We start from the raw sequence: 25,270 nt of genomic DNA, 5'->3' as shown, positions 1-25,270 counted from the left end.
AAATTGCTTCGATTTCTGGATTACTTGCTTCCATATTTTGCAGTATTCTTTGTAATACATTACAATTCTAACTTCAGAACTGTTCCTAGATAGTACGTACAGTCTCTTTTTTGACCTACATGATATCTTTATTCATAGTGTAGTCCACAGTTTACTTTTTGGCTTCTGTGTGATTTGAGTTAACTTAGGGGGAATAATTTTCAAAAGCGGAGGCAACTTTATTAATGAATGCTTTATAATTTCCATTTGAGTCAGACTCATTGTAAATATCTATCCAGTTCAAGTTTTTGGACAATTTCCTGAATTTCTCAATTTTTGACTTATTTATTACCCTCCTGTACTCAGATTTAATAGATTTTTTTTTACCCTGGCAAGTTTCAACATTAAACACATTTAGCTTGATTGTTATGTTGTATTTTAAGTTCCACACATTTTGAATGTTTGGTTTTGAAATGTACCATGTGAGTTTTTGCAATGTTTAAGTGGAACCAGTTTTGTAAGGTATCCAGTGTGCATACGATGGAGCCCTTTTTTCTGCATCATCATCTTCAATTAAAACAGAAGTATCATCAGCAAACAGAACTGATGGGGACTTTATATTTACGGGTAAGTCATTTATGTAGGACAGGAACAGGATTGACCCAAAAATGGAGCCTTGAGGCACACCTTGTGATACTGTACTCAATTTAGAATAATAATTCACTGTATCTGTCGTGATAGTTACCCTTTGTTTTCTGTCGTGTATGTATGATGTTAGCCAATTTAGAGCATTGTCCGTAATGCCATATTTGTCTAATTTGTAGATAAGCAAGTCATGGTTCACGGAGTCAAATGCTTTTATGAGGTCACAGAAGATACCTGCAACTTTACTCTTTTTACCCAATGAACTGCCTATCTTTACAATAAAGTTATTCATTGCATTCAGAGTGTTTTTTCCTGGATAAAATCCAAATTGATTACTTATCATAATATCATTTTTTTCAATAAAGTTTCTGATCTGGTTTGCAGCTACTTTCTCTAACACTTTTGACAGCACTATAAGAAAAGAAATATGCTGATTTTATTTTTATTTATTGTTCCGTGGGACCAAATTAAGGAGAAGTCTCCATGGTCATGGAACGAGTCAATACATGAAATTATAACAGGATATTAGAAACAGATAAAATGAAATATATATATATAAAAAAAAAACATATTCAGGTGACAAGTCGTAAGTTTAAATAAAGAAAATCAACAATGTAACACTGGAATTTGCTTAATTTTTTAGTTCTTCCAGGAGCTCCTTGACAGAACAGAAGGAGTGAGCCATGAGGAAACTCTTCAGTTTAGACTTAAAAGAGTTTGGGCTACTGTTAAGATTTTTGAGTTCTTGTGGTAGCTTATTGAAAATCGATGCAGCAGAATACTGCACCCCTTTCTGCACAAGAGTCAAGGAGGTGCATTCCACATGCAGATTGGATTTCTGCCTAGTATTAACTGAGTGAAAGCTGCTAACTCTTGGGAATAGGCAAATATTGCTAACAACAAACGACATTAAAGAAAATATATACTGTGAGGGCTATGTCAGAATTCCCAGACTATTGAATAGGGGTTGACAAGAGGTTCTCGAACTTACACCAAATATAGCTCGAACAGCCCGTTTTTGAGCCAAAAATACCCTTTTTGAATCAAAAGAATTACCCCAAAAAATAATACCATATGACATAAGCGTATGAAAATATGTGAAGTAGACTACTTTTCGTGTTGAAGTGTCACTTATTTCGGATACTGTTCTAATGGTAAATAAAGCAGCATTTAGTTTCTGAACAAGATCCTGGACATGGGCTTTCCACAACAGCTTACTATCTATCAGAACGCCTAGGAACTTGAACTGTTCCGTCTCGCTTATAATATGCCCATTCTGTCTGATCAAAATATCGGTTCTTGTTGAATTGTGAGTTAGAAAGTAAAAACTGAGACTTACTGTGATTTAGCATCAAATTATTTTCCACAAGCCACGAACTTACTTCATGAACTACATTATTTGATATTGTTTCAATATTACACACAAGATCCTTCACTATTAAGCTGGTGTCATCAACAAACAGAAATATTTTTGAGTCACCTGTAATACTAGAAGGCATATCATTTATATAAATAAGAAACAGCAGTGGCCCCAGCACCAAACCCTGGGAAACGCCTCACTTTACAGTGCCCCATTGGGACTGAACATCACTACCACTCTCAATATTGTGGAGAATTACCTTCTGATTTCTGTTCTTAAAGTAAGAGGCGAACCAATTGTAAGCTACTCCCCTTACTCCATAATGGTCCAACTTCTGCAGTAATATTTTGTGGTCAACACAGTCAAAAGCCTTCGTTAAATCAAAGGAAACACCTAGCATTCGCAACCTTTTATTTAATCCGCCCAAAACCTCACAGAGAAAAGAGAATATAGCATTTTCAGTTGTTAAACCATTTCTAAAACCAAACTGAACATTTGACAGCAAATTATGTGAATTTAAATGCTCCAGTAACCTTGTATATACAACCTTCTCGATAACTTTAGCAAACACCGATGGGATAGAAATAGGTCTAAAATTGTCAACATTATCATTGTCTCCCTTTTTATAAAGTGGCTTCACTACCGAGTATTTTAATCAGTCAGGAAACCGACCACTCCTAAAGGAAAAGTTACAGATATGGCTAAGTACTGGATTTCCTACATCTTCCCTTGACCCTTTCTTGAACAGGGGTCTGACCTTGGCATACTTCAAAACATTGGGAAAGCATACCTGTTCAAAAGATTGGTTGAATATTTTAGTTAAGGGAGGTGCTATTATGCCACACACTGTTTTAATCACTTTAGTTGGAATCCCATTCAACCCACCAGAGTTCTTACTTTTTAATGAATAACATTTTCCACATCCTTTATTGTGATGTTTTTAAAATCCATAAGATACTCCACTTCTTGGTTGATTCCAAAGGGATTTACTTTACTCTAATACATTGATATCTGACTTTGGCACATTTATGAAGAATTAATTTAAACACTCTGATATTTGACCTGGGTTTACAATAAAGCTATCATCTACTTTAATCCTAGATATTTCATTACTACTAACTCTAACAGCTAACTCTGATTTGACAACAGACCACACTGCTTTCGTTTTACTTTTATGTTGTAAAATGAACTTCTTGTTTGACATTTGTTTGACTACCTTCATAATTTTTTAAAAATATAACTTTATAATGATGAACACACTCAGTAAAACATCTGTTTTTATTATATTTCACAGTTCACTGTAGAGTTTCCTCTAAGTGGAAAAGTTTCATTAAATATTTCGAGAAAGCTACTTAAAAAATTGTTAAATTTACTATTACTCGAAATACAGCTGTTGTAAGGCTGTTCAATCTACATCTACATATACATGACTACTCCACAATTCACATTTAAGTGCTTGGCAGAGGGTTCATCGAACCACAATCATACTATCTCTCTACCATTCCACTCCCAAACAGCGCGCGGGGAAAACGAACACCTAAACCTTTCTGTTCGAGCTCTGATTTCTCATTTTATTTTGATGATATCTCTTAACTTATTCCTAAATGTAACTAATATTTTTTCATTGAAGTTCCTTTTCATATGGCTTTTGTTACATGAAATTTCTTTCTTAGTTTTTGGTAGTTCAATGAATAATGCAGTGTGTTCAGAGATTCCTAAATCTATACCAAATTTATAAATATATTCAAATACACAATTTGTTAGAATATTATGAATACAGGTAGCTGACTGTACATTTACTCTAGTGGGATGCATGAAGTTTATTTTGAAGCAAACATTTTTCATTAATTCAGTGAATTTGCACATGCTATTGCTCCTCTGAACCTTCTTATTTAACTGCAAAGGTTAATAAATGATGCATCATAGGTGAAGATCTTGTGGCACCAGCAGAAGTACGAATGAGTTTTAGGCCAAAAATTTTCAGACTGGACGAGAGGAGTGGTGGAGGTGGGGGGGGGGGGGGCAGTGGGAGGGCAGGGGGGGGGGGGGGAGGAAAGAAAAAGAAACATAGGACAACATGTTCAAATCATACAATATGTGGATGTATTTTGGAAATTATAAACGACCAGTGTGAGCAATTGCAAGAAATAAAGAATGTTCAAAATTTGCAATTCTGGTGGATGAATCGATTTACTGTTTTGTTGCCTATTAGCAGTGAATGATACGGATGAGAAGATCTTTCAAAAAGCTGAACAAAGTTTTTGAGGAAATGGACTTGGAAGAGGATAAACTTCTTGGAGAATGTAATAGAGGTGCTGCAGCAATCTCACGAAAAACACATGGATTTGGTATTTAGGTTAGATCTATAAACAATGTTTTTGCATGATTTATTGTGAAGCTTTAATGGATAAGAAAATCAATCTGATTGAAAGTTATGCACTTAACAGTCATCTTTTCATAAATGTATATGATGAAACAAATTTCGATTTCAGTACATTTTTACTGCATATGGAAGTGTGATGGCTGTCAATATGATGAGCTCAGACATGGCCCTTAAGAGTTAAAAAATAAATTAATACTATTTCAGTTTCCAAATAATTCCCAATGTATGAATTTCTTCCAAAATGTGAAGTGGCTGTCAGATAAATATGTCTCTCCAGGGAGAAAGCACGTAACTATTTTTGCACTGAGAAATAAAATTGTAGATTTTATGAAGCAATTATGAATTTGGAAAAACAGGATGCACAATAACTCATCTGAAACATTTTCATGTATAGGTGACTTTATTACTTATAGTATATTTGAGTTCAGTAGAAATATTATAACTGATATGCAAAGGTTGGCGCTATCATACTTTTTGAACGCACTATACCAAGGATGAAAACTGAACAAGTTGTTTGTCTCAGCTCAGTTTGAGATATAACAGTGGGTTGGAAATGTAGGAGATAGTAATTCCTGGTAGTCAGCCAGAGCAGGTGTCCATGATTGTTCTGATTGTGTCATATGAAGTAGTACCTGTGATGTGTGCAATGAGAGTGCTTAGTTACATGAGCATAGTAGACATCAGCCTCTCTGTGTGCAAGAAACAGGAGCCATGTAGCAACAGAAGAACAGGAGTTATAAAGTACATTGGTGTTTGTGGTCAGTGACTGACAACTGCAAACATAAAGAGCATCAGGAAAGGGAAATCACAGTGATTAAGGTGATTGATTTGTTAGACACTGTTCAAAATCAATCATGTTTTCTTTACTGCATTAACGAACTGCTCAGCTTTAAAAAAAGATTGATATCTCATCTATTTTAAATTAGTCCTGAACCAGCAGATGTTAACTGGCTAAACAAATGTTCACATTTAATATTTTTATGAACTAAGTAAGTGCTTGAAAACATTTAATGTTCTCTGTTTCAACTGAGCTACAAAGTGGCACGTGTTAAGAGGCTAAACAATTGTCATATTCAACATTGTTTTTGTATTGCTGCAGAACTGCTTAGTTTTACTAAAGATTTTAAATGTTGAGCCTTGAAATGACAGATGTTAATGTTCACATTTATTGTTGCCATGCTTATAAAAATATTATTTTGGGAAAACATTTTACAGTTTTTAAAATGTATCATGTAATACATCTCTGTTTGGTAACATCACGTATTACAAATCTACTTGACCAGGGAATGATGATCACCTTGGTGAAAGTACTTGTTATTAGTTAACTTGTTTCTAACTATAAACTGTTTGGAAATTCAATTGTTTGCATGTGTACAATGGCCCTTTCAGACCCACGCATCTCCAGGACGGGACAATAATAGCTGTTCCGCTACTCACTCTGGTACTTGCTTGATTGTCAGTTATTCCATGCTGTGACATCCCAGCTTGGAGAAGTGCAACTTGCCATTGAAAATAACAGGCATGACACTATAGTCATGCTTATGTCAGAGAGAGAGAGAGAGAGAGAGAGAGAGAGAGAGAGAGAGAGAGAGAGAGAGAGAGAAGAGTCAGTCTACTATTAAGAATGGTACAGAACTGTATTTAGTACTATCAAACTGAGTTTATGTAACATGATATCTAATGTTCATTGTAAATGTAGTGTTCGCTTTATCATCAACTGTAACACGAAAGACAATGTGTCTCTTACCAGAAGAAATACTTTTTATCATTAGTAGAAAGTTTAGGTTTGATAACAGTTTTCATATTCCATCACAAATGCAGGAGGAGAGGTGCAGAAGTCCGCCTCAATAAATAACTATACAATCTGTCTAAACAGTATTTCAAAAAGCAGAAGTGCTGAGTTTAAGGGTAACAGCAATCATAATTTGAACGTAAACACGATTTCAGGCATATTAAAACATTTTAATGTTGCTAGATCTGAACATGAAGCTTTTTGTAAACTCAAATCTATTTGTTAAAATAAACTGGTTAAATATTAGTTAAGTATATTTTTCCACCACAATCAAACCAGACCATTGTGGTAAAGGCCCAGCAGCACCACAAAAATAGTGATAGCAGAGTGTGGTTGATTGGGTGCAAGAACATACTACTAAAATAAACTAAGAAGTAAGATTAAATTTTAAATGGTAATATTTCTCTTAATTATTTCAGACTGTCTATAAGGTGATGAAGAACCTGGAATGTTTAAGGAGGGGCGAGTTATGCTACAAGCTACAGAGAAGAGCGATAGAACCACAGGGGAATGTACTGGAACTGATTGAACAATTACGGCAAAATCTGAGAGTATGGAAGATAACAATTGGAAAGGAAGTAAGTTTGGCCACTGCTGCAATTTGTGCTGCTGTGGAGGATTTGTTACAACTTGCAGAAGGATCTTATTGTTCTTTGCCTACTGGTAACCAAGTTAGAAGAATACACACTAGATATGCTCTTTATACAAAACAGCTAGAGGGCTTGGAGGGTTTGGATAAAGGCGAGGAAGAAATAAGTGTGGGTGACCGAATCCAGAACATGGGCAGAGTAATAAGCAAGCCTACAGGTCTAGTGAGACAAGACAAGTGCTGTCAGCTGGTGAAGAGCACAATCTCACATAATTTGTTTGTGAAGTTTCCTAACTTGTTGCAAGGATTTCTGGCAGAGTACACTGATTATTCAGAGAGAGTCAGAAAAAGCACGTTAGTGTTGTGTTTACCACATCCTGAAAAACAAATTGTACAAGATATTATACCTGGTCTTAGGCCTCTATACAGAGAGAATCCTTCGTTGTAAATTCCATGATATCTTGGCTCAAATAGAGACATTAGTGTGAAATATTCAAGCAGTGAAATATGTAGATTTTAGAAGGTTAAGGTGGGAGCAAGTTTACAGTGAGAAAATAGTCAAAAAGATAAAGGAACTGCTGAGAGTTGGAATGGGAATCAGTTCAATTGTGGTCATACAGATCATCACCACACAGGGTATCCCAATAGGTAGCCGGGTTTTGGACCCTATTCTCAGACAAAAGATGAGAAACAAATAACATGTTGGGATTGTTCCCATACACTCATCTTTTAATGGATCCTGACATAGCAACTGTCTTCATTTATGTTCCGCAACAATAAATCACCAGCTAAGTGTATTATTTTTATTTAATTGCAACTGGTTGTTGGTGATACAATCCACCATCTTCAGGTCCCCCTGCAACATAGAGTGGTCACACTTTCAATGTGCGTCATCACCATAGCTGTAACAAAAGGAGCAGAAAACACCAGCATCTATGGAACTTATCGTTTATTGTGTGTCTGGATGCAACACAACTACTAATACAAAGCAAATTAATAATTACTCTCCCAAAGAGAAATGTGAAGGGTAAACAGATCATGCAAGAAGAGAATAGAAGCTTTTGAAATGTAGTGCTAAAGAAGAATGCTGAAGAATAGATGGGCAGATTGAAAAACCAATAAACAAATCAAATTGAGGAAATAAAATTTAAAGGGGGTCTGGTTGACAGGACACATCCTGAGCTATCAAGGAATTGTCAACTGTGTAATGGAAAGAACAGTGGGGGTGAAAAAACTGTAAAGAGAGATCAAGGTTTGAGTAGAGTAAGCATGCTCAAGTGGAAATGTCATGATGCTTCTTGTCAGAAAGATTCATGTGGTAAAAATAGAATTCCATAACAGCAACGTGATATCAATGGAATTATTTTTTACTATTTATCAACTGTCCACAAATGAACACAAAATATACAGGCTTAATTATTTGAAATTATTATTTCATGATTAGCTTTATTTGTTGCTCAATGTAATATCTTTGTAAATTTTGAACCATACTAAACTCTCAAGTTATCAAACTACAACAATAAGACAACATATGTGTGAATCAAAATGAACAAAACATGTAAATTTAAGGACACGGCATTTTAATGCAAATGGCAAATTTTTTTACTGAAGTTAACTATTTTTATAATGAGTAACATTAATATCATTACATTTCTGTTATTAAAGATAGTCTAGTGTGTTCTCTTTTATATAGGAAATTACTTGAAAATGGCCTAAGAGGCAGAAAGTAGTCATGTACCAATAAAATGAATACAGCAGAAAAATGCTACTATGTTGTAATACATTTCTTGTTGTGGTACCCACCATGAATAAATGGAATGCATAATGTCTCAAAAAGAGGTTATAAGGTGGACGTCAACAAAAGCAAAACAGGAGTAATGGAAAACAGTCAAATTAAATGAGGTGATGTTGACATAATTAGATTAAGACTTTAAACCCTAAAGACTGTCAATGAGTTTTGTTATTTGGGTAGCACAATAACTGATGATTGCCAAAATATGTAAGATAATAAATCCAAATGGGCAATATCAAGAAAATCATTTCTGAAAAAGAGAAATTTGTTAAAGCTGAATGTAAATTTAAGTGGTGGGAAGTATTTTCTGAATATATTTGTATGGTGTGTATCATTGTATGGAAGTGAAACATGGATGATGAAGAGTTCAGACAAGCAATGTATAGAATCTTTTGAAGTGTTACAGGAGAATGTTGAAAATTAGATGGGCACATAGAATAATTAATGAGGTGGCATTGAGTCATACTGGGGAAAAAAAGAAATTTGTAGCACAACTAGGCTAAAATAAGAAATCAGTTGACGGCACACATTCTTGAGATTTGAGGATGCATCAGCTGCAATGGAAGGAAGTATGTGCATGAGGGGGGAGGGGGATTTGCAGAGGCAGAAATAATGTGTGATTGCAGTAAGCAGATTCAAATGGATGCAGTGTTCAGTCATTACAGAGAGATTATGAGGTTTGCACAGGACAGACTATTTTTGAGAGCTGCATCAAGCCAGTCTTTGGACTGAAGACCACAACCATAAAATTACCCATGCCAAATGAACCCTGATACACTTAGACACAGTGAAAGCCATTACACCATTCATTGGATTTGACAAAGGTTTAAAAATGATTTGTTCATAATAATGCATTTAGCACGGCATATCAACAAATTTCAAAACAATTCACCCAAACCATGAGAAAAATGCAATCAAATGATAAAAAAGTGTCCTTTCTCGGAGTAAAACTGCTATTGCAGATGCTGCATTACCTCCTCATTCACTTGCTGACTTACTCCTTGCAGTTATGGTAGATGTATCAGCATTATAATTGAATTACAATAATGTGTACAACATGACTGGCAACCAAAAGTACCACTACCACAAAAAAACTGGACCATGTATTACCATAAACTCTATGCAGCCTATGTGTAAATCAAAAAGTTTAGGCACATGCCTGAAGACAGACATTTCACCTTTATCACACATCATAAGCAACACAAGTTCACCTTTCATCAGAATCTAGACACTGCCGAGGTTGTGGTTTTGGACTCCACATTGCAGTTCACAGCAGATATTCAACATATCAATAATGAGATGAACTAACCAACAGAAACAATGTCTCCCTTTGATGTCATTATGAAGGAACTTGTCTTTCTACCACTTGACAAAGCTCATGACAGAGGTAATAAATTAAAGACATTCCTTGAAGCATGTCACATCTACTACTCTATCATTTTTAAGTACCATGACTAAACTCAGTACTACTTTGTGGACCTACCATGTTGCAAGTGTGACCAGTCATTACGACAGAATTCTGCCAACAACCGTTTCCTCTCCCCTCATACTCTCTCATTAGAAGTATGAACTCTAAACATTGCTTAGCATAAACCAAATTAGAATCTAGCTACCACTTCATTGCTAATGTCCTCATAAAATGATTCCATTACCACATGCTATGCCAGAGAGCATTGCACTGACAGCCTTTGTACTGTCAATTATGCATTCAAATAGCTTTTAAGGAAGATCTGAATGTGACAATGGCTGAACTGTCAATTATGCATTCAAACCGCTTTTAAGGAAGATCTGAATGTGACAATGGCTGAACAAATGTATGGACAAGGACAGCAAGCACTGGAAAATTCTTAACACAGATGATACAATATCACTGAAGCTTCAGACTTTGCACAACATCTACACTCGCAGATACTCAGTCTCTGCTGGTTGCTTCAAAAGAACATACTATCCAGTGACCATTCATTTTCTACTATTTGCATTCTTGCAAACAAGTTTACATCTGATACAGCACCAATCAAAACCCTCTCCAATTATCACAGTACTGGTGTGGTTTTAACAAAACATTCTACATTGACATCAAAGGGTCTTCTCTCACAACATTCACTGACAGACACAAGCTGGCCATAACCCCAGCTGAGATTTACACCAATTCAGAGTCATCATCTAACACCAAGTAAGTATCTGTTAGTGATTCTATGAGGGCACGACATGCATCCAGCCTTCTACTGCTACAAATTGTGACTCTGGGAAAACTATAGTCACCACTCCCTCCTTGTGTTACATATGCTACAGTATCAATAGACATTTGGGGGAGAGGAGGGGGGACGAGTTATATGGAGAGCAAAATCATCAGTTACATTTAATGTATTGTGTAAACATTTCGATTATTGGCATTGATCTCTGGATTTTGAACACATGAATGATATATACTGGGGTCCAAAATTAAAGCAACAAACAGAAATTTTGCAAGCTTACATATATTTTATCACAAAACAGTATAAACAGGTGATAGTAAAGTAGAAACAACATAAAGAATACAGAACATAATCAACTGCAACATGCAGTTTTCCAGCTTAACAGATTTCCACACACATTCTGACACTGGTTAATGTGCTCAGTGTGGGGTGTGACCACCTCTGGCACCAATACAGGCATGACAACAATGGGACATGCTGTGAATGATGTCATCAATCTCATGTTGAGGCAATAATGCCCATTCTTCCTGTAGAGCTGCTCACAAGTCTTGGAGAAGGGTTGGTGGATGCTAACGTGATGCAACTCATCTCTGTAGTGTGTCTCAGACATGCTCTATGGGATTCAAATCGGGAGAGCGAGCAGCCCATGCCATGAATGCAATATCTTCCATTTCCAAAAATATATCAACCACCCATGCTCTATGAAGTCGCGCATTTATCATCCATCAATACAAAGTCTGAGCCAACAGCAACTGTGCATGAGATCCCAAGATCTCCTCACAATACCTGACAGCAGTTAAATCTTGCTGATTCACACATACAGTTTCATGAATAGGTGTTCGAATGGTCAACAAAATCTCTGCCCACACCATTAGGATCCTCCTCAATATCGGTCTCTTTCCACAATGTTTGGATCATGAAAGCATGTTCCACACGCTCTCCAGATGCGAATCCATTGAGAATCATTCTCCAGACCAAATCGGGATTCAACAGTGAAAAGAATATTGGCCCACTTCTTTACTGTCCAGGTGGCATGTTGATGGCTCCACTCTATAGACATTCCCTTCTGTGAAGACACACCATAAGTAAACAGATACCAGGTCTCCAACAATTAAGGTCACTCTGCTGAATCTTTAAGTACACTGTTTGCCTCGATACAACATTTCAGGGGCTGCTGTGAGGTTGGATGCCAGTTCCAATGCAGTAGTAAGGTGGTACTGTCTTGCCCTTGCAGCCAAATAATGGTCCACTCCTTCTGACGTCACATGTGGTCGGTCCTGCCCTGGTCTCTGGGATACAGTTTCGGTCTCTATAAACTGTTGCCTCATCCAAGAAACAACAGAACGATTCACATTAAGCCATCAGGCCTCATTATTTTGCAACTCTCCTGCTGCCATTCTCCCTATGGCCCTCCACAGTATCTTCTCTGTGCCACACTGCACTGTCTGTGACTGTGTACACAGCGAATGTGGACACTACCTCATTTGATAGATGCCCTTAGACGTCATTACTGGCGTGGCTGTCCATTGATCAGAATTCCATCTTCCATGCAGAACACGATCATAATGACATCTGTTGATGACAATTTGTATGATTATATCATGAATTAGACACAGGGCAGGGAAATAGCAGTTTGTTGCTTTCATTTTGGACTCCAGCTAGAGGTACTTTTTTAGTTGACTGTTGTGGCATGCAATCAGCCATTAATTAACCATTGCATGTGGTGTTAAATATGCCGTATTTTTGAACAACACATATGTACACAAAGTACCATAGATTTTACCGTGAGAGAGAAAACTTAGGACTGTGCAACGAGCACCATATAGGTGCAACTATAATGAACTACTTTTGCAGTGAAAATTAAAATAATGTATGATTCAAGATAGAAAATATAATTTATTTCTCAAATTCACATCGCCTTCTTCTGTTTTATGCTTTAAGTTGTAAAATGACTGTTGAAAATAATTAACAAGAAAGTTGAAGGTTTTAAAGCAAATGCTTCTTTCAAAACAGTTATAGCAGTAAGCTGCAGGTTGTTAGAGTAAAGCTGACGTAAGCAGTGTTCTTCATTGAAATTTCCTGGTAGATTAAAACTGGTGTACCGTACCAGGACTTGAACCTTTGATTGTTGTGAGTAAATGCTCTACTGATCAGGCTAGCCAGGCATTACTCATTGCCCACCCTCAACACTATACTTCCACTAGTACTTCTTTGCTACCTTTCAAATTTTACAGACGTTCTCCTGCATACCTAATGGGACTAGCACTAACGTATTGCAGAGAATTAGCTTAAAGACAGCCTAAGGAATCTGTTCCCAAACTGAATTTCCACTTTGCAGTAGAGAGAGTGCTAGTTTTGAACATCCTGTCACATAAAAACTACGTGCCAGATTGTGTTTAATCACACATGATCATACTAATTAAACTTGAACTAAAATAAACCCATCAATCAATGGAAAATAATGGAATGATTTCAGGATTAAAGGAAATCATTCACAAAAAAGCAGATGTGCTGAGTTGCTGGTAGGTACATACAAAAGAAAGAAAACTTGCTAGTTATCCTTTGATGAGCTAGAGTAAAATAAAATGAAGTAAACACACACACACACACACACACACACACACACACACACACACACACACATGCCTGAGCCCCTACATGGTGCAGCTAAACTTACAGTGCCAATGTTAGTTTTCGGCAGATGGGCTGGTTGTGGTGGAGGTAGTGTTGGGTTGGTTGAGTAGAGGGGGAGGGAGGCAGGGAGATGGACTGGGGATGGGTGGATAGCAGCTCAGAGGGAGGCGGCCAGCATCATGCTAGGAATGTGGGTGGGAGGGGTGGCAGTTATGTGGCACGATCATGGCGGCTGGTGGGAAACAACACCTAATGAAGGTGACATGAATACAGATGGGGTTAAAGGACAGTACAGAGGAATGGGAAATTATTGGGTGGAGTGTGAAGAGACTGTGAGTTACCTGAGATTGAGGCCAGCATTACGGGAGCACAGCATGTATTGTAAGCGCAACTCCCATCTGCACAGTTCAGAAAAGCTGATGGTGGAGGGAAGGACCCAGATGGTTCAGGTTGTGAAGCAGACTTTGAAATTGAGCATGCTGTGCTCAGCTGAATGTTGTACTACTGGAAGGTTAACTTTGTTCTTGACAACAGTTTGGCAATGCCCATTCATACTGGTGGACAACTAGTTGGTAGTCATATCAACTTAAAAGGCTAGCAGCGTCTGCAACAGAGTTGGTGTATGACATGTCTGCTTTCACAGGTGTCCCAACCCCTGATGGGGTATGATAAGCCTGTTAGGACTGGAGTAGGAGATGCTGGGTGTACAGATTTGAGTAGGTCTTGCACCTCTGGCAATAGTCTGGGAATGAGAGTGGCACAGGGATGGACTAGGATGTTGTCTAGGTTGATTGGGTGATGGAACACCACTTTTGGAGGGGTGGGAAGGATCCAGGGTGAGATGTCCATCCTATCACCCCCTCCCAATTCACATCACCTTCAGCAAGTTTTGCTTCCCACCAGCCCCACAATTGTCTCAGCCATAATCCTGCCACTCCTCCCTTCCACATTCCTAATCAGTAAACCAATAACCTCCTTCTGAGGTGCTAGCCCCCCAACTCCAGCCCTCTCTCTGCCTCCTGCCTCCCTTTTCCTCTACCCAACCCACCTGACACTAACCCCACCACAAGCAGTCCATCTGCTGAAGAATAACATTGGCACTGAGAGTCTAGCTCTCCTTGTAGGGGCTAGGGTGTGTGTGTGTGTGTTTCATTTTACTGAAGCTTGTTAAAGAATAACTCCTAAATACAGCAAGTTTTCTTTCTTTTGTGTGCACCTATTGACAGCTCAATACTTCTGCTTTACAGTGTAATTCAACAGTATTTACATTCTACAAGAACTTTGCTACAACATTTGCTTAGTTCAGTTAGTTAAATTCCTTTCCTATATGCCTGTCTCCTGCTCAGTTACTGTTCTGTTAGGTGATTTTTCATCTACATTATGTAAATGTTTGTTAACATAAATAAAACATATTTTAACAAACCACTTACACTTAGGTACAATATTCATCCATATTATAATGAAAACTGGTGACTATAGTGGCTCTTTTGCCTTTTAGAATACTTGCTATTTACTTTTAGTTTAAAAACCATTCCACAGTTACATAATCAATGATCACTGTGTGTTATATTAAAGTAACAAACCTGCCAGCAGTGATAAGAGTTGATACAACCACATTTTTCTTTAACACCTCTTCAAGTGAGTAATAAAATGCTTTCTCTTCTGTATCAAAATTACTGCTTGCTTTAATCTCTTCAGGTATATTGTCACTGTAAAAAGAGGACAAAATGCATTATGAAAATAGAATTATACCTTCATAGGAATTATAGTAAACAGTAGTCTACAAATTGATTTCAGTGACTTGAAAAAAAGTGTGTTATTGGCTGGTTTTTATTCCTGTATTTGACTTAATTCTTCATACTGTCTGAAAATTATACTTGCTTGGAAGCAAATGCATGATACGCATGTACTTGAATTCAGGCCCTAAAAATCTTTCAGTTTTTTGGAGATATTTCTTGTTAATGCAACCAATATCAAGGTTTAACAGCTAATCTTCACCAGAGTCAAGACATGATCATTAGTTCCTGATATGTTTCCTTCACAGTCACATTGCTTACAATTGTTTGTTTTACCAAATATTCATTTTGTCTTCTTATATTTCCAGATGGTTTGTTTAATTTGGGAAATTCTATCATTTCTTTATTACTGATTGCTTGAGACTATCATCTTATGGTTAAAAACTGGCTAATCTATATGAGATTTGAGGCTGTCTGGCCCGAGAAGCTGGAGTTGGCGGTCATGTGTGCATGAGATGTGCCTGCTTGTGTGTATGAATGGTTTGTGTCTCTCTTTTACTTATGAAGGCTGTGGTCGAAAGCTTTATGTAAGTGTCTTTTAATCCTGCCTGTCTGCAACTTAACATGTCTTCTTTACAGTAAGTAGCAATCTGTCTTTTCCTACACTGTTGAGATTTACTTTCTTTTTCTTTTGCTTTCCTCCTACATGCAAGATCATGAGTTGTTGTCATACTGCCATTGTTAAACAATTGTTGCTTTCATCTAGGTCTGTGTAATCTTCAAACAATGGAAAATCCATGATTGAATGTAACAATATTAGAGAAGGACAGTTGCGACTCACCATACAGTGGAGATGCAGAGTCATGATTGGCACAACAAAAAGAGTCACACAATTATAGCTTTAAGCCATTAAGGCCTTTGTCAGCAATGCACACGCACACACACACACACACACACACACACACACACACACACACACACAATGTGCGCAAATGCAATTTGCACACATGTCTGCAGTCTCAGGCAACTGAAACCACACTATGAGCAGCAGCATCAGTGCATGATGGGAGTGGCGACTGGGTGGGGGTAAGGAGGAGGCTGGGGTGGGGAGGGGGAAGGATAGTATGGTGGGGGTGATGGACACTGAAGTGCTGCCGTTTACACAGAGGGCAGAAGAGAAGGTGGGGGGGGGGGGGGGGGTAAGTAGCGGAAAGGAGAGAAAGAAAAAGAAAATAAAAGACTGGGTGTAGCAGTGAAATGATGGCTGTGTAGTGCTGGAATAGGAACAGGGAGGGGCTGGATGGGTGGGGGCAGTGACTAATAAAGGTTGAGGCCAGGAGGGTTACGGGAACATAGGATGTATTGCAGGGAAGGTGTAAATCTTCAACAGAGCAAAGTCCAGAATCTTCAACAATGAGCACAGAATAAAAGCAATATGGGAAGGATAGTTTGCTACTAACCACACACAGGAGGCATTGCATAGAAGACAGGTACAATGAAAAAGAATGCTAGAAATATTCAGCTATTGGACCAATGTAAGTCTTTTATCAGACAGAAAAAACACACAAATTTATACAAGTCAATTCACATACAGATGGCCACTGTCATCTCCATGTGCTAAAGCCTGACTCCGAGTGTGTTTGTGGTGAGCACCAACCTACCTGGAATGGGTAGTGGGGATACAGAAGCAATGTGTGGTGGACAAGTAGAGGGATAGCAAATTAGGAGTAATGGATGATGCTAGTGCTGTGTGGGAGCATGCAGGGACATGGAGGGTACAGGATACTGGATAGGGCTGTTGAGTGCAACATTAAGAGAATGTGCTTGGAGGAGGAGCAGAGGGGACAGGGGAAGTGATAGAAGTAGAGAGAGCGAAAGGACTATGCAACTGTAATGGTGGCACCATTCCATACCGAGAAGTTTTGTTCCATGCAACCTAGCCATCCATGGTTGTCACACATGTAGTGACAAGCAGTCCCTCTCCAGATATGCCAAGGATCTCACTGGAAATTATCCTCCCAACCTTGTTCAGAAACAGGTGTTCCATGCCTTGCCCCCACTCCCATCCGGAAATGAGCACTCATCTCTTGACTCAGTACCATTTAAGACTGAAGCAACTGGTCTCTGCCTCGCATTGTATCCTGAAATGAAAAATACCTTTCCAACCTTCCCACTGTGGTATTCCATCATCACCCTGCCTATGCAATATGCTTGTCCATCCGTACTCCACCCCTACTCTGAACCTCTATATCCCTGTAACAGACCTAGATGCAAAACTTGATCCACACTCCTACCCCTATCACCTATTCCAAGCCTGTCACAAGCATCTCATATCCCCCGAAAAGCAGGGCCACCTGTGAAAGCAGCCATGTGATTTACCAACTCAGCCGCAACCACTGTGCCACATTCTCCATGGACATGACAACTAACAGATCATTTGAAACTTCCTGGCAGATTAAAACTGTGTGCCAGACCGAGACTCGAACACGGGACCTTTGCCTTTTGCAGGCAAGTGCTCTACCATCTGAGCTACCCAAGCATGACTCATAACCCGTCCTCACAGCTTCAATTCTGCCAGTACCTCATCTCCTACCTTCCAAACTTCACAGAAGTTCTTCTGCAAACCTTGCAGAACTAGCACTCCCAGAAGAAAGGATATTGCAGAGATATGGCTTAGCCACAGCCTGAGGGATGTTTCCAGAATGAGATTTTCACTCTGCAGCTGAGTGTGTGCTGATATGAAACTTCCTGGCAGATTAAAGTGTACCGGACTGAGATGGTAGAGCACTTGCCTGCGAAAGGCATAGGTTCCGAGTTCGAGTCTTGGTCCGGCATACAGTTTTAATCTGCCACGAAGTTTCATATCAGCACACACTCAGCTGCAGACTGAAAATCTCATTCTGGAAAGGTTCACAGAAGAGCTTCTGTGTAGTTTGGAAGGTAGGAGACAAGGTACTGGCAGAATTGAAGCTGTGAGGATGGGTCGTGAGTTGTGCTTGGGTAGCTCAGATGGTAGAGCACTTGCCCGCGAAAGGCAAAGGTCCCGAGTTCAAGTCTCGATCCAGTACACAATTTTAATCTGCCAGAAAGTTTCATATCAGTGCACACTCCGCTGCAGAGTGAAAATCTCATTCTGGAAACAGATCATTTGTCTGCATGAATGGCCATAGTCAAACTCTGGCCAAGAGACAGTTGGGGCTCCCAGTTGCCAAACATACCAACCAGCATGATGTGCACCATTTTACTGACTGCTTTACATCCTGTGGCATCTGGACATCTCACACTAACATTAGCTTTTCTGTATTGCCCTGGTGAGAACTCTCCCTGCAATGTATCCTTCACTTCTGTAGCCTCCCTGGCTTTTCTGCATCGCCCAAGTGGGAACTCTCCCTGTACACTCTCATAGGCACTAATAGCATTTTCTCCCCATCCCCACTCTGCTACCTCTCTGCCCACAACTCTTTCATTCTCCCTTCATATACATCAACTAAATTGCTGCTCACCTCAGATGCAATCACAATAGGGCATTAGCATGCAGAAGTAAGAGTGGTCATGTGTGTGAGTTGTGCTTTTGTGAATGTTTTCAACATCTGATGAGGGACTTAGTCTAAAAGCCAAATATTTATAGTATTCTTTTTCTCTGTGGCTATCTGTGACTCAACACCTCCTCTATGTGGTGAGTATCAATCTATCGTTCCCATATTGTTGGCTGTATACTCTCCATTTTACACATTTCTGAACTCATTGCTTACTTTAAGAAGGCATAGCTCCCATTTTTAAAGTTCTCATAGTTTACATTACTGATGTGATGCCTGATCAATATCCAGTGGTTTATGGCTATCATATCAGGAAAAATTTCTGTATTGTTTCCTAAAATATAGCTAAACTTAATTTTAAAAGTTAGTGCTTAAAAGCTTGTGTGAATGTTGTTTTCTGTTATGCGTTTCTGTATTCCAAGCATCAGTCTCCTATAGCTGAGTAGTGGTTCCCTTTTCCTTAGTTTATGTTTTGGTCCATCTGGGAATTTCCATTATTGTTATGGGTAAGTTGTGTTATTCTAAGACACTTTTGATTTGTATTAGTATCATTTATCACCTTCTCGAACTCTTTGTAAAGGTCTTCTATATCCTCAAAAGTAAGTGACAATCTAGATTACTAATTACTGGAGACAGAATTGCTGGCCAGTACTTATTTTCAGTAGTTGAAATGCTCAGTACTGTGGAGACATGGAACCACTCTAACCCCCCCCACCCCCGCCCGTAATACTGCTGCCCTACCAAAGCAAGAACAACTGTATCTTTGCCAGATCAGTTCTCTGTAGTATGCATTCTATGTTTATTTGTCATCGTAATTACCACACCCATTCCCCACTACCTACAGTAATGTCAATAGACATGCATAAAAAGGATGACATTATCCTAGTTTCCAGAAATATTAATTCATTCCTCAGTGAGAAGAAAGGAGGAAGATTAAAAAGGAAGGGCAGATCACCCGGATCTCAGGATGAGAGGAACTGACTCATGATAAGGAAGAGGGTGCCTACCTCACTAGCAATTCCCTGTCACACAGTGTCTCTTCTGTCCCATTCTCGAAAGTATTTCTTGGCTGTACTTGACCCTTTGTCCCTTGTATCATAAAGTTCTTCCTTAAACTTGGTACAATATCTTTCTACAAGGTGATCAAAAATTCTGTGACCAAACTAACAGGTATGATGATGGAGACAAAAATAAATATACACTCCTGGAAATTGAAATAAGAACACCGTGAATTCATTGTCCCAGGAAGGGGAAACTTTATTGACACATTCCTGGGGTCAGATACATCACATGATCACACTGACAGAACCACAGGCACATAGACACAGGCAACAGAGCATGCACAATGTCGGCACTAGTACAGTGTATATCCACCTTTCGCAGCAATGCAGGCTGCTATTCTCCCATGGAGACGATCGTAGAGATGCTGGATGTAGTCCTGTGGAACGGCTTGCCATGCCATTTCCACCTGGCGCCTCAGTTGGACCAGCGTTCGTGCTGGACGTGCAGACCGCGTGAGACGACGCTTCATCCAGTCCCAAACATGCTCAATGGGGGACAGATCCGGAGATCTTGCTGGCCAGGGTAGTTGACTTATACCTTCTAGAGCACGTTGGGTGGCACGGGATACATGCGGACGTGCATTGTCCTGTTGGAACAGCAAGTTCCCTTGCCGGTCTAGGAATGGTAGAACGATGGGTTCGATGACGGTTTGGATGTACCGTGCACTATTCAGTGTCCCCTCGACGATCACCAGTGGTGTACGGCCAGTGTAGGAGATCGCTCCCCACACCATGATGCCGGGTGTTGGCCCTGTGTGCCTCGGTCGTATGCAGTCCTGATTGTGGCGCTCACCTGCACGGCGCCAAACACGCATACGACCATCATTGGCACCAAGGCAGAAGCGACTCTCATCGCTGAAGACGACAAGCCTCCATTCGTCCCTCCATTCACGCCTGTCGCGACACCACTGGAGGCGGGCTGCACGATGTTGGGGCGTGAGCGGAAGACGGCCTAACGGTGTGCGGGACCGTAGCCCAGCTTCATGGAGATGGTTGCGAATGGTCCTCGCCGATACCCCAGGAGCAACAGTGTCCCTAATTTGTGCTGGGAAGTGGCGGTGCGGTCCCCTACGGCACTGCGTAGGATCCTATGGTCTTGGCGTGCATTCGTGCGTCGCTGCGGTCCGGTCCCAGGTCGACGGGCACGTGCACCTTCCGCCGACCACTGGCGACAACATCGATGTACTGTGGAGACCTCACGCCCCACGTGTTGAGCAATTCGGCGGTACGTCCACCCGGCCTCCCGCATGCCCACTATACACCCTCGCTCAAAGTCCGTCAACTGCACATATGGTTCACGTCCACGCTGTCGCGGCATGCTACCAGTGTTAAAGACTGCGATGGAGCTCCGTTTGCCACGGCAAACTGGCTGAGACTGACGGCGGCGGTGCACAAATGCTGCGCAGCTAGCGCCATTCGACGGCCAACACCGTGTTTCCTGGTGTGTCCGCTGTGCCGTGCGTGTGATCATTGCTTGTACAGCCCTCTCCCAGTGTCCGGAGCAAGTATGGTGGGTCTGACACACCGGTGTCAATGTGTTCTTTTTTCCATTTCCAGGAGTGTATTTTGTAAAGCAACCACGTGTCGGAAATGCATATTGCTGGAGTATGGAGTATGCAGGATGTTGCTGTGTGTGTTGAGAAGAAAAAAGTGTTAAACGTTTTTCATTACTTTATCATTCTGATCACTTTTACATCACAATAAATGTTGAAAATTAACCTCAGTGCAGAGCTAGAATCAATGTAGCAGGGAGCCCCACGTTCACTGAAAAATGCTTAGTGTTTTCTGTATTTGTGTGGCTGCTGCAAGAATTCTTGCAACCAATTCTGCCTCCATGTTGAGAGGGTTAGAATACACCTTGACTTTCATGTAGCCCCAGAGAAAGAGGTCTAACGGTGTGAGGTCCATGTATTTTGCTGGCCAATATACAGGTCCTCCCCAGTTGATCCTCCAACTGCCAAAAGTACTGGTTATTACTTCTTGGACTGATTCTTCAAAGTGCATTTTAACTGACCCAGGGTCGAAGAGCATGAAATTACGACACACTATGTTCTCAAACTAACATTTAGTGTAACAACATTAGACACAATGACCTTTATCTCATGTATTACCTACGCATGCTCATAGCCAGACAATATGGGTTTCCGACACATGGTTGCTTTATGAAATATGTTTGTTTCTGCCTCCAGTATCATCCAAGTTAGGTTGGGCACTGAATTTTTGAACACACAGTACATTCACTGGACATGCCAAATGACTTCAGCTATGATTCTTGAATACAGTCTTCTCCAGAGGATTCCCATTTATATTTCCTCAAGTGACTGTTTTGAATAATGTTCCACCATCTTGTTTTTTATATTCTATAGGTATCTCATTTTTACTGCTTGGATTCTACATTTATTCACTCAATCAGTACCCAAGTTGTGCAGTACCCAGTTAGATCTACATATGTGTCTTTCGATATACCTCTCTTTTTGTGAGAATTCCATCTGAAGCATTAAACTGAAAGCTTACTACCCTAACTCCAGCCAGAATGTGTTCATCAATCTTCTCATCTGCACACCTGACAGAGGACCCTGAGTACTTTAATTTACAAACTTTTTTTCATGGTTTTCATTCAACTGTGTTTCACACCTTTCGTTAATTATGGTTTTTGTATTGCGGACATTAACCTTCATTCCTTTCTTTTTCAACTCTTCTATACAGACAATGATGCATTGGAGGTTATGTTCACTAGAGGCTACTATCACATGTTCTTCTGCAAAAGTTAAGCTCATCAACTGAACATGTTTCATCCAGTAATTTCCAATGTTAAGCTTTTTAAGTTTCCAATGTTAAGCTTTTCAAGTTTTGTGCTACATGCCTTCATTACCTGCTTAAGTTACATTATGAAAAGTAGAAGCTGAGGTTATAGCTATAATGAACTACTTGCCTCATAATGAATTCAGTAGATATCTGATTTCCAGCTGTCATACAATTTGTGCAAGTTGCATATGGGCTCCTGATGCATCAACATAAAGCCCAGCTGACGGAACTTTATTCCACCAACATCCAGAGTTCAGCTTCATGAACCATATCAGATGCTTACTCTGAATCCAAAAATGCAGCAAGAAATGGGATCTTGTATTTCTCTAGACATTTCATATGTGTGAAGATGATATTGTCACTGCCTTTACTGGACAAAAGCCATACTGCCCTCAATATTCCTCCCTCATGTACAGGGTGATCCCAAACGCTACTAACAAAATTTTGGATGTTGTTCAGAGATATTTTCTGAGTATGATAAAGTCTCAGTAGTTCAAGGTAATTGGGACTGAGTAGAGCTTGAATTTACAAAAACTTGAATTATACAAAGAGTGACAATTTTAGAGACCTTTCATTTAAAAACAGATTCAGAACTTAATGTTTACATTACTCATATTATTACAGTAAAAAAAGTTATTTCCTCAAGTAATCTATTACTTAAAGTTAATTTTGGAAATAATGTTCTAGTAGAAACTCAAACATTTACTGTAGATGCATGTGTGTTACATTAACAACTGTGCAACTATTACTAGTGTACCAAGAATACCTGTTCTCAGGAGTGTACTCCTGCCACCTGTGTAGACACATAATGTTAACTCAAGTTGCCACATTCTGCTGCACATTTCATTATTTTTTCATTTTCATTATGTTTCTCTGAGAGAGTTTCCAAAGCCTTTTTTTAGTGTTTCTGAATTTAAATGACCCCAAGCTTCTGCAACTCAGTAGATAACATACTTCAAATTAATTTTTTTCAGGACAGCTTCTACTGATTGGGGCTCATTTCCTGTTGACTGTTGAAGTGTTTGCAACAACTTTTGCTGATACATTGTTTTCATACATGTCGGTGTTCCTTAGTCCATTGACTGGGAAATACCAGTGTTCTGAGAGGTATAAAAAAAGTCACCTCTATGAAATTATTCAGGTTTGGGGTGACATACTTCATTGCCTAGAATAAGGGTTGCCTTGGGTGTTAACTTTCTGTTCTTAAATATTTTTTTTTATTTCTGGCACAAATGTGTCAAAAAATCTCACCTTAAAGCAGTTGTTTAATTTTTACACGAAACTGGTAAGGCTGACTTCTGTATATTTTTGAATACTCTTAGTATGGCAGACTTATCAGTTTATGATCACTAGAGACACTGCTGAAAGCTATGATTGTTACTCTATCTTTTGATTTCTTATAACCTGGAGCAGAGGCTTCATTCTAGCTGCTAGTATTTTAGTCAGAAGCATTCTACAATTGAGTGCTGTCTCATCATTTGATCCAGTGACAGATTTTCCTGATTTACTATATTTCTATCATTTTTTTTCTCGGATAACTTTGACAACTAGCTGTCAGGAGATAACTTTTCACTGCAGATTTCAAGCTGGTGCATCCCATATCTTCTTGTCCAACTATCCAGCAGCCAGAACTAGCAGAAAAAATTTGTTCTGCTTCTTCTAATTCTTTTTGAAATAAGAGTGCCTTCCCCTAAACCTCCAGACCTCATATTGGACTTCTTTAGCTCACAGCTGAGTAAACCACAAATAAAGGGCTTCACTAGTTTTTTGTAATCTGATGATTTCATAGTTTTAGGATTAATGAATTATGATGCTTTTTAGAAGAAGAGGAAGTCATTTTCTAGCTTCATTCTGTTTTGTCATCCCCACCTACTGTTACTCTACCTATGCCCAACTCTGCTGGAAACTTTTTTTCAGCCTTCCCACTGCCAATACTTTCAGTACTAAAACTTTTGTTCCCAAAGAAACAAATTTCCTTCTCTGTTTTGAAGAGTCAGAACTCATATTGGAGAAAAATGGCAGGAAAAACAATAAATATGTAACACGACCTGACTACGCATATGTATCACATTGAGCCTGAAGAGTCACTGGCTGACTAGTAGTGGGTGAGACAACAACAGCATTTTAAGAAGGCTTGATTGTAAACAATGTAAGTGTGTACATCTCAGCTGCTGATTTTACACACAGTGTGTTTTCAGTTAATCGATGAAATGTAGTAGTCATCTATCAAACACCTTGGATTAAATGGAGGTTTGGATTTCCAGGGCTCGAATTACCAAGGTTTTACTGTATTTGGTATAAGACAACTGTGGTTTCCAGTGCATCGTTAGAGAAATGATGTTCACTGTGATTTATTTGGTTACCTTTGTTTCCGTGAAAATCTTCTAGACAAAGTGTTCTGGCTTACATCACATGGCCAGTATCTTCCATTTTAACAAGAAAGGATCTGGTTGCTTGAAGGTCTAACTGTAGATGCAAAGGTGCATATCCATACTGATGAGTATCACTGTTAACATACAACCAGCCTTCTCAGAAACACAAATACGAGCAGTACTGAGTATAGGCATGAGGTCAATGAGTGACGTGTGCATTACTGTTGTCAATAGTACATACAATGAGTTGATGGAAAAAGTTTTCAACCAAATACCTCAGCACATACCATTCACATTCACACTGTTATGCAGGTATTTTAATTGCAATATAGATACAATGATAAATGCGAGTAATCAGGCTGAATGCAATTATTCTGCAATGAGCCACAGA

General features: G+C 39.3%; 1 protein-coding gene across 1 annotated transcript in view; it reads right to left on the bottom strand.

Annotated features, from left to right (window-relative positions):
- LOC126412662 (putative helicase MOV-10) overlaps window positions 1-25,270 on the bottom strand; it is a 431,824-nt gene that overhangs the window by 93,101 nt on the left and 313,453 nt on the right. The window contains exon 13 of the mRNA XM_050082364.1: window positions 14,953-15,078. Within this exon, the coding sequence (XP_049938321.1) occupies window positions 14,953-15,078 (126 nt within the window). The remainder of the gene's footprint in view (window positions 1-14,952; window positions 15,079-25,270) is intronic.

Source organism: Schistocerca serialis, chromosome 7 (genome assembly GCF_023864345.2).
Source record: "Schistocerca serialis cubense isolate TAMUIC-IGC-003099 chromosome 7, iqSchSeri2.2, whole genome shotgun sequence".
Taxonomy (NCBI): Eukaryota; Metazoa; Arthropoda; class Insecta; order Orthoptera; family Acrididae; genus Schistocerca; species Schistocerca serialis.
This window is presented reverse-complemented; position numbering and strand designations above follow the sequence as displayed.